General features: G+C 41.9%; 1 protein-coding gene across 1 annotated transcript in view; it reads left to right on the top strand.

The window, feature by feature from the left end:
* Positions 1 to 16,228, top strand: part of LOC144679584 (cAMP-regulated phosphoprotein 21-like) — a 463,756-nt gene that overhangs the window by 303,089 nt on the left and 144,439 nt on the right. The window contains exons 10-11 of the mRNA XM_078540103.1: positions 8,416 to 8,494; positions 12,286 to 12,345. Coding sequence (XP_078396229.1) covers positions 8,416 to 8,494; positions 12,286 to 12,345 — 139 coding nt within the window. The remainder of the gene's footprint in view (positions 1 to 8,415; positions 8,495 to 12,285; positions 12,346 to 16,228) is intronic.

The following is a 16,228-nucleotide window of genomic DNA, read 5'->3' as shown; positions in this document are numbered from 1 at the left end:
CCAGCCCACCCCGCAGCCATAACACGGTGCGGGTGGGCTGAATTAGGGCAGTGTGGGACTTCTGCTCCTCACTGCGGAGGAAGTCACGTCCTTAGGAGGTCAATTCAAATAGACAGCAGCTCCAGTAGTCCCGACAATGCCAAGAGTACATTGGTGGGCGCTGCCAGGACTGCAACCAGGAACAAGGAGAAGGTCTGTGCATCCTGGAGCCAGGTAAGACTGGGGTCTTGGGAAGAAGTATTTGGGCAGTTTAGGGAGATCTTCCTCCCACCCCCCACCTGATTCACAAAGGGCCCTCCCTAAAGATAGCATCCCCCCCTTCCTTCCTACTCTTTGAAAAAGCTTTTAAAAAATGGTCTCCCCACTCCCACCTGACTGTCCATGCCAACCTTTTTATGGCGTGGGAAGTGTATTATCGTGGTCAATTGACTTGTTAACAACCTCAGTTGACCCCTGGTTATTTATTTAAATGTGGTCGGTGGGCTGCCGATTTCAGTGCCTGCCCACCTCCTCCCCGCCAAGGGTAAGCTTGGGAGTGGGCTGGAAGGTGGTGGTATGGGCAGCCGCCCTATTTTGTGTACCCTTCCACCAAAAGCACGCCTGGCAGGGGCACGTAAAATACAGCCCTTGTATAAATTGGGAACAATGTTTAAATCATGAAGCATCTTTAAAAAGTTAGTTGCTGTAACATATGAAATTGATTGTGGAACTCACAAATGCAATTCCATAGAGGGATCACATAAGCATTGTTTATTGTATAAGAAACAAAGAAACTTCAAGAAATTGTATGGAAAAAGCCTGTCACCAATGAAGGATACAGTAGAGCAAAACAGAGCAAGATTGTGGTCAGAAACTCTGTAGGCCCACACTTTGATTTTTTTGCTCTATCAAAGCGATTGGAGAAAATGAGCTCTCATCATGGGCAGAATTTTTAGCTCAGCATGCGGGCGCGTGCCAGACCCGCTCGAGTGTAAAATAACATGTGATTACGTTGGGCAAATGTCCCGATGTCATCCCGCCCTCACGCGATATTTAAGTCGGTGGGCGGGTGCTATAGTCGGAAGCGCACCCGCCGACAATTAAGAGGGCAATTAAGCCCAATAAAGTTCCAATTGTCCCTGATTTTTTTGGGCAAATCTGTCAGGCAGACTTTGCATTTTTGATGAAACCTCATCCGAGGGCAGGATGAGGTTTCTGTTATTAAATTTTTAAAAATAAAAGTGTATGGACAGACTTTTCATCATGTATACGTTCAGGTGACTGATTCTGATGCGTGGACATTTTTTTTTCCGGATTTTAAAATCATTATTTGTTGCTTTTAAATTCTTCAGCTCCCTGAGGCAGCTTCCGTTTCCCGGCCACTCCCAGGCCCGCTGACCATGCCCCGCTCCCAGACCTAAAAATCCTTCCCCATGTGTAGGCATCTCAAAAAAGCACTGCATGACTGGGACAGGATTAGAAAATTAATAACCATAACTGACTGTGAACTCGGGAATAAGAAGTATAATATCAGCTTTCGCAGATGACACCAAACTGGTGGGGGCGGGGCGGGGGCAGTACAGTTTACACTGTAACACCATATAAGATGTTAACAAACTTGCAAAATGGGAGTGTAAATGGCAAATCATTTCAACATAGATAAGTGTGAGGTGGTGCATATTGGCAGGATGTCAACTGCTCCATGGAAAATAGTGCCACAAAATGGCATTATATAGCACCTGTGTTTTTAGTGGTACAGGTGCCATTTCAGTACCAAGATGAGCCATTTTCGTACACTTCTGGTGCAGGCCAAGCCAGGTGCCATTTTGGGTAGGTTGTCAGTGTGGGCAGATACGCCAGTAGAATGCAGAGTTGGAAGAGCATGATGTCACTTTGCAGTGCTGATGTGATGCCAGCAGTGCCATTTTCAACCTGAACTTGAGCTAACACCCTCTCTTAAATTCATGCAGCTGAACGTGTGTTCAGCAACAGGAACAATTCGCCACCCCCCTCCCCCAGCACTATTTGAAGGGATCACCATCTACTTTCAGGTTAGTTGATTTCGCAGCTGCTGCTGAGTTAATAAAAATGTTTGCTGGTTTGTATAGCTAGTTAAAGTTGGTGAAGTCTACTGGGCGTGGTGATGCACATGGTGAATGTCTTGGTTCTCACGTCATAGGTTCTGCTCAGACCACTTGCTCCCAGTCATGGGTATTGTAGTTTCTATCTGTCGACCTGCAGCATGACTGAGAGATTGAACAGAGGCGACACAGAGGAGGGCAAGCTGCTTAAAGAGGGTGAGGGGCAGAAGGCCATAATTGCCCCAGGGCTTTCAGGGAGCATTTCTTCTACGTGACCCTCAGTGAGGAACAATGTGTGGAAAATCTCTGCTTCGCGAAAGAGGTGCTTACTGCAGTGTCAGAGCATGGTGAGGACAGCATTGCCAATGGCTGTGAAGATGACCATGACCTTTAAATGTTTGCATCAGGCTCCTTTCAGGCTGAGGCAGGCAATATTTCCAATATTCCTAGTTCACTCTCCACTGTTGTGTGAGGGAGGTCATGAGGCTTTGTATACAAAGACAGATGAATGCCTTTTGTCCTGTCTTGCCAGATGGAGGTGGGACTTTGCCAGGACAGCAGGCTTCTCCATGCTGTAGGATGCCATTGCCTACCCAAATGGCATGTAAATTCTGAGATGTAATGCAACCAGCAGTGGTTTTACTCCGTCAGTTGGTGTGAGCCCACACTCAGCACATCATGTAGGTTAATGCCCAATATCCTGGCAGCAATCATGATGCCTTTGTTCTTCACCAGTCCACTGTTCCATCAACATTTGAGCAACCATGAAAAACCAGAGGCAGCAGCTGAGTGGCAAGGAATATCTGCTGACCACTATGGTGTAGCTGGGCTGTTGCTTGTGATAATGACCGAGCTCATAAAATTAGGCCTCATTATAATAAAGAATCAAACATGGTTTTGAAGGTCAGACAGAGTTAAACTGTACTATATTATTCAAATGCTTAATTATTTCCTGCGATGTTCCTGACCAAAATATTCTTTGTTCTCAGTCCGTTGTCATGATTAAGTGCTGGAATAGTTTAGATTCGGTGTTGGTAGCTAACAGTGGCATCACCAATTGGGATATATGTGGAACAGGCATTGGGGAAATAGAAACTTTTAGTTAAGAGAGGCTTATGGCAAAGTTATGAATTTACTTTATCATGAAAAGTTGATTATATGTACACTAACAGATATAATTCTGAAGCATCCTCCGAGTACTTCCTCTCCTTGACTTTTTTGATGGGTGTTAGGAACTAGAGATAGTTTAAGATGTCATATTTGTATGTGTGGGTGATAGGAATGAGTTTTAGCTTTAAGTTTAAGTTTAATAATTTGTGTTTCTGTATTGATATTAAAAAAGGGGAGAACTAGAGTTTTAGTTTCATTTTGAAAGCTGCCTGTAAGCCTGTGGGTTTGTTTGTGTGTATACCTGCATTTTTAATGAGGTTTTATGATTCTTGGGGCAGGATTTTTCAGATGGCGGGCGAGCTCAGTGAGAGCAGGCTCCGCGTCGCCATTTTACGCGGGCGGGCCAATTAAGGCCCGCCCAGCGTAAGCCATGACCAGTAGTACTCAGCGCTACCTGTGCAGGTGGGGGGTGGAGGGAGAGTCGGGGCCAGTGCTTTTTCGCGCATGCACGCGAAAGAGCGGTTCAATCTCCCGGAGGCACGGAGCTGCCTCAGGGAGATTGAAAGGCTTCTGAAATTATGAAATAACAGGTTTGTAAATTTATTTAAACATGTCCCCTCATGTGACTGTGTCGTGGATGAGGTTTCCTAAAAAACACAAAGGCACTTGGCCTTTTCACCTGCCCACCTACCTTAAGATTGGACGGGCAGCGATTACAATAACCTTAATTAGATCTTTAATGGGCTTAATAAGCCATTTACATATTGACGGGCATGCAGCCGACTCTAGCACGTGCACGCCAAACGAAACATCGCAACTCAGCGCAATGGATGTCGGGATGCACGACCGACATCATCGCGCGTCATTGTGCGCGCCGATGTGTTAGACCCGCCCCCTCTCGCCGACTGAAAAATTCTGCCCTTGAAGTAGAAAACTGGGCTGTTGCCTAGCAACAAGGGGCCCACAGACAATGGAACAGCAGTTTTTGAGTTCAGTTGGTGATTATGTTCCAATGTGAAGGAAGCAGTTTAAGTCTCTCTCTAGGTGGACATGCTAGCAGATTGCTGAGGAAAATAAGTCTAAGAATCTTAGATGAGTTGTTCTAAAGTTAAAGTAACAGTGAATGCCGAGTGAGTTCTGGATCTCTAAATTGTCAGCGGTCTACTGGGAGAAGGAACAGCGTGGAGCAGATCTGAAAGGAAAAAGAGAAAGGCCCCAAGAAGACCTTTAAGTTAAGTCAAAGGACAAGGACAGGAATCTGGAACAAGATCCTGTTCACCGGAAGTGAAAGCAACAGAGAGGAAGGCTCCAAGTTTAAAGTGAAAACTGCAGGATGCAGACTTAAAGCAAAATAGGCTTGCAAGAAGCCAGAAAATCCATGGAGACAGCAAAAGGCTGGTGACTCCTTACTATGGGCATGGGAAGCAGTGGTGTTCTGTTGGCATGGCTGAGTATCTGTGAGAGCGTGTGTGGAAGGCAAATCCTGAATGCATGTGGCGATCCAGAGGAGAGGGACGTTGGAAAGAAAGCTCGAAACACTGGAGGTGGACCCTTGCAGGAGGCATCCTATAGAAAGTGTTGTTTGGGAGTAGATTCCAAAGTGTGTTCTTTGATTGGAAACCCCCTTGTGAAAGATGAAGTTCAGTGAGACCAGTTGGCTCATGGTGTTGGGGGTGGGGGTGTGGAGAGTTGATGAGAGATCCGTAGGATCTGTTTGGGGTGCCATCTGTCACTTGCTTTCAGGGTGTGGTGTGCCTGACCACTGGTCGTCTATTGGTTTACATGGACTGTGTACTTACTGTGAACATTAGATTGTAAGATAGCTTTTGTAACTTGTGTTATCCTTATGAATATTTATTTATGTATAAAGTTAAGTTGAAGGAGCAATGTAATGTAGTTCATCTTTTCTTGTTTAAAAAATGTTTTATTCTTTTGTTACGAGTTCATCAGCTGACTCCTGTGACTCTGTTCAGTAGCCGCCCTCCACGAATCTAAACAAAAAATAAAAGTTAGGATCTATCAACCCTGGTTCAACCCTGGAATCTGGCTTGCCCCATAATAACATCAGCTGGGATCATAACAAGGGCAATATGACTGTGTTATTTTCAGTAGAATTTGAATAGAACTAGGCCCCTCCTCATTAATAGCTATTATAAATACCATAAAGCTTTCTGATTTCAACTAAAGAATAAATGTATAGTATTGGTAACCAGTAAGGAAAAAACCTTACTAGCTCATATATTTACTACCCATAGAGGTAGGTTTGCTTTTAAACTTCAAAACAATTGTACAACATGAAATCCTTATAATCTTTATCTGCAAAATTTAAGGCAAGGAGGGTGTTTTTCTGGATTATATAGGTCCTCTGTCCTACTCCATGCATAAACAACCTGCCTGAATAAAAATGTCAGGTTTAATCAAGTGCTCAGTGTGTGACTACCACAATTATTTTTTACTTATTCGCTCATGGAGTGTGGGCTTCGCAGGCAAGAACAGCATTTATTGCCCATCCTTAATTACCCTTGAGAAGATGGTGGTGAGTCGCCTTCTTGAATGGCTGCAGTCCATGTAGTGTAGGAACACCCATCATGCAGTTAGGTAGGGAGTTCCAGGATCTTGATCCAGCGACAGTGAAGACAGTGAGATGATGTAGTTCCATTTCAGGATGGTATTTGGCTTGGAGGGGAACTTGTAGGTGGGGGTGTTCCAATGTGCCTGCTGTCCTTGCGCTTCAAGGCAGTAAAGGTTGTAGGTTTGGAAGGTCCTGTTGAAAAAGATTTGATGAGTTGCTGCAGTGCACCGGCGGTGGAGTGAGTGAACGTTTAGAGTGCTGGGGTGCTTGTCAAGCAGGTGGTTTTGTCCTGGTTAATATTTGAGCTTCTTGAGTGCCGTTAGAGCTGCACTCCTCCAGGCAAGTGAAGAGTATTCCATTAGACTCCTTTTAATCACCAAAGCAACCACTTTTTTTAATGCCATTACAGCAAAATATTATATCTAAACATACATTAAAAGCTTGTTTTTATATAGTAAACTCCCAATGCATTCAAAAAGAGAAACAGATACTGAGCAATAATTAGAAGGGTTAGGGGAGGTGCCCAAAGGAGCCAAGGGGACAGTTTTTGAGAAAGCTTTTACAGGTGCAAAGGAAATTGTCAAGGCAGAAAAGTTTAAGGAGGAAGTTCCAGAGTATAGCAGGGCAGCTGAAGGTTACAACACCAAGGGAGGAGATGGGAGGGGCGGGGGAGTGAGTACAGTGGATTGTAGAATTTCAGAGTATGAGGGACACAGTGTGTGTGGAGCTGAGAAGTGTATGAACGTTTTATGCTGCTTTGGTTTTCAGACTCATTGCCTTGAGCTGATGCTTATTTATGAGCTTTCCTCTCCATAAATTGCTACTGTGTTACTTTAACATCAATTCCTCAGCAGCAGCTAAACAAAGTGCACTTGCTGGATATTTATAGTGCTCTGTGAAATTTTGGTAGGGGCACCTAATTATAATGAGTAATCAATATTTTTGTGGTGGAGTTTATGAAATAATGTACTCACACAGAGGTTCACGCAGCATTTGGTTGTTGATGTGAACTTTGATCATGCAAAGCTCTGTACGAAAGTATCTGAGTTCCTAAGAGTGTTGAACAGTGATGGAATTGGACTCTCATTTAAAGTGTGCTTATAATTCCAAAGCATTCATTGTAATCTCTCTGCTCCTGGTTTTTTAGGAGAGGAAAATATACCCTGCGTAATATTTTTTTCTGAACAACTCTTGTAGGATTTATAGATTGCATATTTTATAAACTTTTCCAAATCAATATACTTTAAATAATTTTAAAATACTGTAAGTGTTTGACATTGATTTGCTGTAATGTCTCATAATTTGAAACATCATTTTTGTTACACTCCCTTTTTGTAAGCATCATCTTCCATTCCCCTTCCTGAGCCCCACAATATTCTCGGCAAAGGGCATTCTTTGATTTATTATTATGAAACCAGCAGTGTGGATGGGTATGGCCCTAGGGAGCCTTGCTCTTATTATTGTTTCTGTTGCTATCCTCGATGCAGAGAAGCATCACGTCTTTGCTCAGTATCCCCCCAGAACAGCACAGAAAGCATCAGCCACTTGACATGTGGGGGATTGGAGGTGTAAACCCATCTCATGTAATTTCATGAAGTTCCCACATGTTCTGCAATGAATAACTCTGTAAAACAGTTTTACAGAGATAATTCATCTTCTTAATATTGTGATTTCAATTTCTAAAACCCAAACATTTTGTGGATTATTGATGTGCTTATTAAATTTCTTTGTCTTTGAAGAAGGAGCGCCTCGTGCATTTCTTCCCAGTTTAATGAAATCCATCAAGACAATTCTTATAATGTGAAGGAACATATCAGAAAGCTCATTAACTGAATTTGTCTGGATAATGACAACTCTCATTAAACCTGAATGCTGAAAATAATTTTGTGTGCTGCAGCATTTACGAGCACAGCACCAGTTCAATAGGGTTATCTTATGTTAATTAGCACACTCTTAAGATGTAGGAAATATAGTTACAAGGGAAGTTACTTCATAACATGGAGATGTTGGGCCAGAAATTGCTGGAAAAATAATGGAGAGTTCACAGCACACATTACCATTAGTGCATTAAAAAAAGCAAGACATTTTTGGCAACGAAAAGGTACACCAGGAGTTGCAAATTGCCACAAATTGTTGGACGATTTTCAGCGCTCAGCTGCAAGCCTTGCAAGAGTGGATGCTTGCTGGCAGCGTCTCCATTGATATTCGTTGAGTGACCAGAAATTGCTGAATTTGCTCAATACAAATTAATTTCACTGCATCGATTTAAGGCTGGTAATAAGGACCCTGTCAATGAGCAAGGTGTGCCACTCCAGCAGTCTGTGAGTCATTGTAACTTCCATGGAATATGCACATAAATGTGCTGCTCCATTTAATTATTTACTTATGATTCAAGGCCTTTTCTTCCCCTTAGCTTGGCAATCATACCAATCTGAACCACTTAGGATGTTTTTGAGTAAATTAGTTCAGGACTGACTCGGTTAATGTGCGCTGCTTTAGGATCTAGTCTGAGTTATAATCTTTCACCTCGGTTTACCAATTTAGGTAACAGCCATGAATGTCACTATCTCCAACTCAATAGTCTACATCAAACCATTATCTACTTTATAAATTGGAAACTTGGATTAAAAATATAATAAATGCCTTTGTTGAAAATGTGTTCTTTTGTTGCAGATTGCAGTCAAGAGTATACAGACTCCACAGGGATAGATTTGCATGAATTTCTTATTAATACATTAAAGAATAATCCCAGGTTAGTACCTCCTCTTTAAAGGGATAATTGTACCCAGTAAACATTTGTTTTACAGATTTTCTTTAGAGTATTTATCTCCTAAAACTTTGCAATATCAAACTGTATTACATTTACCACAATGTCTGAGATGAAACAACAGGTTTAACTTACACTTGGGTATATCAAGGAATTGGAATAGTGGGGCAATTCTAACCCCCAAAAAGAGGTGGGTTTTGTTCGGAGGAGATGTAAAAATGTTAAAAACCTGAAACAGGAATTCAACCCATCCAGAATCCGCCCAATTATCAGGAAGATGGACGAGGGCTGGGAAATCGATCCACTCTAAAGAGGCCAATCAGTCATGGATACCTTTGTAAGGAGGCTGCACGCTTCCATTTTTACAGGGTTTCTATTTTCAACCTATGTTGTCCACATATCACATGCCTCGGGAAATCTGATGAAAGGAGGTGACAATTGTTGAATCAATCAGGTAAATGCCTTCACAGCATTTCTCGTGGGCCAGGATGAGCAGGAGTGTTTTCCCAGGTCCAACAATATAACAGCAACGGTACACTTTCATGATCTTCTTTCAACAATCCTTATCACTCACCTCAACCATTATTAACTTTCCCTGACCTTCTGCGATCACCGGCTCCTGATCTTCCCCAATCCGCCACTGTGGCCTCAGGTTCTCCCGCCAACCCACCTATTTCTCCCCATTAGCCCTCTAATCACATCCCCCCAATCTTCCCTGACTCCTGCAACCACACGTTGCCTACCACTCCCAGCTGCTGGTATCTCTACCCCCAACAATCACAAAACTTACTTGATCCTCAGCAGTAGCCTTTCTTTGAAGAACTTCCAAGTCGGACAGGCTGCCAAGCCTACCAAACAGGTTAGCTTCTGGATGTGAAATCTATTTAAAAAAAAACACGCATGCCTTGGAGTTAAAATTCCATAGCAGTTGGGGAAATCTGCTCTTCTGCATTTCCCAATCATAACTCCTCCAGGAAACCTCATCCCACGTATGGGACCAATGTATGTTTATTACTAAAAACATTAAGACAAAATCTTGTTAAATTTTTAAATGCCAAAGATTGGCATCATTGTTGGCCAAATACAGCATTGGTTGCAACAGAAATTGAATTCTAAAAATGCCATAAAGATACAAAATGCTGGGAATCCCTAGCGGGTTCATTAGCAAATGTAAGGGGAAAACAAAGATTATTGTTAATGATTTGCAAATAAACTGTCAGAAAACACAAAGGAAAAAGGCTAAGGGAAAATGGAACAGTATTATCCTTTTGAATGTTACCCATGATTGCCAATGAATAGTTTTCTTGTGTTACTATTGATTCTGGTACTGTTAGCTAAGTAACTTTATAAGCTTGTGAGATCAGTAATAACATTTACATGCTTCCAGATGTAATTTAGATATACATATGATTGTGATCTCTTACACCCTTGCTTCTGGAAAGAAATGACTACACAATTTTTCTTAATTCATTCATGGGATGTGGGCTTTGCTGGCTGGGTCAGTATTTATTGCCCAACCTTGAGAAGGTGGTGGTGAGCTGCCTTCTTGAACCGCTGCAGTTCATGTGGTGTAGGTACACCCACAGTGCTGTTAGGAAGGATGTTCCAGGATTTTGACCCAGTGACAGTGAAGGAACAGCGATATGTTTCCAAGTCAGGATGGTGAGTGGCTTGGAGAGGAACTTCCAGGTGATGGTGTTCCCATGTGCCTGCTGCCCTTGTCTTTCTAGATGGTAATGGCTGTGGGTTTGGAAGATGCTATCTCAGGAGCCTTGGTGAATTCCTGCAGTGCATCTTGTAGATGGTACATGCTGCTGCTACTGTGTGTTGGTGGTAGAGGGAGTGAATGTTTGTCGATGTGGTGCCAATCAAGTGGGCTGCATTGTAAGGATGGTGTTGCTGGAGCTGCACTCATCCAGACAAGTGGAGAGTATTCTATCAATTAGAAAAGATTGACTTAAAAGAACAACTGTCATCATCAGTGACTTTGGTTCTGCCTAAGTTTAAGTGCAGCCCGACTAAAAGAAGTAAGCTTCTTTCCCAGTGAGGACCGTCAATGCATTTCAAAACAATTGGGATATGGGGCAGAATTTTTCGCTCGGCGTGTGGGCGTGTGCCCGACCTACTCAAGCGTGAAATAGCGTGTGGTGACCTGCACTTGCGCGATGTTTCGGTCAGCGGGTGCACGCGAGAGTCGGCAGCATGCCCGCCAACAATTAAGTGGCTTATTAAGGCCATTAACAATTTAATTGATGGGGATTTTTTTGTTGCCTGTCGAACGTTACGGTTGGCAGGCAGGCGAATTGGCCAGGCAGCCTTTACCTTTTTGAGGAAACCTCATCCTAGGGCGGGATGAGGTTTCAATATTAAATGTAAAAACATGTTTGGGCAGAATTTTCATTATCCATATGTGCAGGTGACTGATTCTGATGCATGGACATTTTTTTTGACTTTTTAAAATCTTTCTTTATTGCTTTTGGATTCTTCAGCTCCCTGAGGCAGCTCACATCCTAACTCACACCAAGCCCTGTATACCTATCACCTCTGTGCTCAGTGACCTACATTGGCTCCCAGTCCAGCAATGCCTCTTTGTTTATAATTATCATTCTGTTTTCAAATCACTCTAGAACCTTGCACCTCCTATCTCTGTAATCTCCTCCAGCCCTACAAGTCTTTTGAGAACTATATGCTCCTCAACTTTTGGCCTCTTTCCCAGCTGTGATTTTAATCACTTCGCCATTGGCTTTCATGTCTTCAGCTATCTAGGCCCTGTGCTCTGTAATTCCATCTGTACCTTTCGCTCCTCCTTTAAGATGCCCCTTAAAACCTACTTTGTTAACTAAGCTTTTGGTCTTCTGATCTAATATCTCCTTATGTGGTTCGGTGTCAAGTTTTGTTCAATAATGATCTAGTGAAGCACCTTGGGACATTTTACCATTTTGGAGGTGCTATATAAATGAAAGTTGTAGTTGAGAAGGGGAAGAATTTGGAAGGCCTACCTACCCTATGAAATAACCTTTTTGTAAGTCCGGACCATTGAGAATTACCCACACCTGCCCCCTTGCTACTTAGCTGAGGGATAATTCCATGTATGTAGGGGAAATTGAGAAGATAATTGGTCCAAATAAGTGACTTTATAAAGTAATTATTTATAAAAATTTAATATAGTCGTGGTGAAAATTACTACTCTCATCTTCATTTGATAACTCAGTTTCTGTGAGGAATTTGCCTGCTTCATCATTTTGACATCTTTTGTTCTTGGAAAGACAGATTGTCCAAGAAAAGACTAAAACATTAAGTATTGAAGAGCAATTCGCATGACCCAATGAACACGCATAGTTTGGGTTGAATGATGCCTCTTACTGGCACGGGATTTGTTTAAGCAAAATGGAGCAGTTTTAAACAACCTAGTCAGGTATGAAAATTCACGTTAAGATAGATTAAGGAGTACAGTACTGATCCCTCTGTGCTAGGTGTGTTAGCAAGTGGGCACTCACTCTCAATCTTCCCATGCACTGAGTTCTCAGTGCTAGCCAGCAACCAATGGAAGGTGGTGACCATCTTATGATGAGTCACACTTGCAGCAGTCAGTTTAAGATTCTCATTGGCAGGGAGCCGAAAGCAAGTGGCCTTCTCACTCTATTGGTTGGAAAAATGATATGTTGGGGTGCGCTGAACAACCAAGATCAAAATAGGGGAAAGGATTCATTTAATGTTTGTTATCAATGGTCATTAATGTTTATATTTATATTGACTTAATGATTATCATTTTCCAGGGACAGAATGATGCTATTAAAAATGGAACAGGAACTAATAGATTTTATCAATGATAACAAGTAAGTGATTACATTTGTATTTATTGCTTTAAACAAAAACATTTTAGATAAGGTATATTTATTTTAGATGTTAATTTTATTCACTGCTCATATAAAATCATGTAATTTATTGCAGATTTTAGATAATGCTTAAAGAGTTGTTTTTAAGTAAATTTTGTGTTTGGGATTATTAACTACAGGTATTTACAGATATTAAATTTCAATAAAAATGAGTATTACAGGAGACATGTAGGGAAGGGAAGAATAAAATGCCATAGTTTTATTCTGATGGAGTACATTTTGTTCAAAGCACTTTTCCAATTTACACTGAAAAGAATACATTGATTAAAAAGTTAGCTTTATTTGGCTGGATTTTATGTCCAGCGAGTGGGAGCCATGGTGGAAGTGGTTGTATCTTCCCCTGGGGCAGCGGTATTGGTGGGGGTGGGGGGGAGTGGCTGTGGAGGAAGTATTGCAGAGGCCAGGCTGGCAGGCTCTGGAGAAGGGAATTAAGGGATGAGTGGACAGGGCAGCTTGAGTGGGTGTGGCCTCCAATTGAAATACGGGGCTCATAAAAGAAACCTCTTCCCCACTTTCCCACCCGAAACTCGAGCAGTGTTACTTTCCAGTTTTCCGATCCATTATCGGCCTCAACCTGCCACCTATGAAAGAGCAGCCGTGGTGGAAACTGGCCATTAATTAGCCACTTAAGGGTTTCAGTAGGCACAAGGACAGGCAAGCTTCCTGATGCCTTCCTGCCACTCATAAAATTATAATGGGGGCAAGGGCAGGAGTGTAGATGCCAGGAAAGTCACCCATGGCATTTCACAGGTCTCCTCTCGCCTGCAAACCTGCCGCAGTGGAGGGTAAAATTCTGCCCATTATCCTCACCAAGCCTGATTAAAAACACCCATGTTTCAAACTGCAGGTTCTTTTAAAACTAAGCATCTTTGGAGTCTCTTTGTGGCTCATATGAACACTGATATACAAACTTAATTTTCCGTTTAAATCAATCTTTGGGCTCTTTGAGCTAATAATAGAATAACAGCACTGAAGGGGGCCATCATGCCTATGAAGGCATTTTGAAAAAGCCATCCAATTAACACCACTCCCCTGTCCTTTCCCCATAGCTCTGTCATTTTTTTTCCTTTTCAAATATTTATCCAATTCCCTTTTGAAAGCTATTCATCCATCTGCCTCCAACACCATTTCAAGCAGTGCATTCCTATCATAACAAATCAGTGTATTGAAAAATATCTCACCAATGGTTCTTCTTCCAAATACCATATATGTGACCTCTGCTTAATAGCTCTTCCTTATTTACACTATCAAAGCACTTCATAATTCTGAACGCCTCAGTTAAATCGCCCTTTAACCTTCCGTGCAGTAAGAAAAATAACCCATCTTCTCTAGTCTCTCCACATAACTGAAGTTCTGTATTCATCAAACCAATCTCCTCTGCACCCTCTCTAAGGCCTTGAAACCCTTCTTAAAGTGTAGCACCCAGAACTGGGCACAATACTCTAAATGAGCTGCAACAAATCATTTATAAAGATTTAACATAATCTCCTTGCTTTTGTATTCTAAACTTCTAGTTATAAAGCCACAAGAGCACAAGAAATAGGAGCAGGAGTGGACCACAAGGCCCATCAAGCCTGCTCCATCATTCAATTCAATCATGGCTGATGTTAGGCTTCAACTCCATTTTCTTGCCCACTCTCCACATACCTTAATTCACTGAGAGACTAAAAATCTGTCTTTCCCAGCCTTAAATGTATTCAGTGACAGAGCATTCACAACCTCTGGTGTAGAGAATTCCGAAGATTTACAACCCTTTGAGTGAAGTAATTCTTCCTCATCTCAGTGCTAAATGATCAGCCTCTTATCCTGACTCTGTGCACTGTGTTTTAGATTCCCCGACCAGTGGAAACAATATCTCCGCATCTGCCATGTCAAGACCCTTCAGAATTTTATAGGTTTAAATGAGGTTGCCTTTCATTCTTCTAAACTCCAGAGAATATAAGCCCAATTTACTCAGTCTCTCATCATGGAACAACCACATCATCCCAGGGACCAATTTGGTGAACCTTCACTGTACCATGTCCAAGGAAAGTATATCCTTTCTTAAATGCGGAGACCTAAACTACACACAGTACTCCAGATGTGGTCTCACTAAAACCCTGTACAATTGTCTTCTTTATTCTTGTACTCCAATCCCCTTGCAATAAAGGCCAACATGCCATTTTCCTTTTTAATTGCTTTCAGCACGTGCATGCTAACTTTCTGCATTCCTTGTATGAGCACACCCTCTTTGAACATCAACACAAGTTTCACACTTTAAAAAAAATATTCAGCTTTTCTATTATTATGACCAAAGTAAATAACTTTACGCTTCTCTACATTATTCTCTGCCTGCCACCTTGCTGCCATCTTAACCTATCTACATCTCTTTGCAACCTCTCTGTGTCCTCCCCACAGCTTACTTTTCCACCTATCTTGGTATCATCAGCAAACTCAAATACATTACTCTCGGTCTCTTCATCTAAGTCATTAATATAGGCCGGGATTTTCCGGCCCCATCGCGGGTGGGACCCTCCGCGGGCGAGGTGGCGCCCCAGTCAGAAGTCCATTGACTTGTGGCAGGACCGGAAGATCCCAGTGGCGGGCAGGTGTCAAAAATCCTGCTCATAGATTGTAAAGGATCAGCACTGATCCTTGCGGCACTCCACTACTCACTGCCTGCAAACTTGAAAAAGCCCATTTATGCCCACTCTCTGATTTTTATCCACTAGCCAATCCCCTATCCATGCTACTATATTGCCCCCAATTCCATGAACCCTTATCATGCCTGTTAACCTTTTGCGCGGCACCTTATCGAATGCCTTTTGGAAATCCATACATACTACATCTACTGGTTCCCCTTTATCTACCCTACTAGTTACATTCTCAAAAAACTCTAATAAATTTGTCAAACAGGATTTCCCTTTCATAAAAACCATGTTGACTTATTCTAATCATACTATGCTATTCTAAGTACATTGTTAAAACTTGCTAAATAATGGATTCCAGCATTTCCCCAACAACTGTTAGGCTAACTGGCTTGTAGTCCACTATTTTCTCTCCCCACCAGCACCCCACCCACCGCCCCCCCCACCTCAATCCTCTCTTAAAAAGCAGTGTAACGTTTGTCAACTTCCAACCTAATAAGACTGTTCCCACATCTAAGGAATTTTGGAAAATCATAGCTAGCACATCCACCATCTCTGCAGCTATGTCTTTTAGAATCCTAGGATGTAAACCATCAGATCTCAGGGATTTGTCAGATTTTATTCCCTTAAGTTGCTCCAATACTTTTTTCTCTGCTGATATTAATTTCCTGAATTTCCTCTCTTTTTAGCCCCTAGGTTACTGTCAATTTCTGGTATGGAACTTGTGTCTTCTAATGTGAAGACAGACACAAAACATTTGTTCAATGTCTCTGCCACTTCTTTATTTGCCATGATAACTTCTCCTGTCTCTGCTTCTAATGGATCAATGTTTACTTTAGCTACTCTCTTCCTTTCTATACTTATAAAAGCTCTTACAATCTGTTTTTATATATATATAGATGTATATTTTTGTTTTTGTTTTTATATTTCTGGCCACAGATCTTGTATCGCTTTTTAACAGCTTTCTTAATTTTTTCTGCTATCTTCAAGACTTGTGTACTTACACCCCCATGCTTCTCTGTTCCTCTACCACCTTTAAAATTAGACCATTTATTTGTTTACATTGCCTCTCGTTCTTCCCACCACTTCACAATTCTCTGTATTAAATTTCATCTGCAGTGTGTTTTCTTAGTTCACCATCAAATGTATCACTTCTCCCTGAAGTCTATTACAAATCTGCTCGCTTGTTTACTACA

Source organism: Cetorhinus maximus, chromosome 4 (genome assembly GCF_964194155.1).
Source record: "Cetorhinus maximus chromosome 4, sCetMax3.hap1.1, whole genome shotgun sequence".
Classification (NCBI taxonomy): Eukaryota; Metazoa; Chordata; class Chondrichthyes; order Lamniformes; family Cetorhinidae; genus Cetorhinus; species Cetorhinus maximus.
Note: the sequence above shows the minus strand (reverse complement) of the source record. Positions and strands in the feature narration are given on the sequence as shown.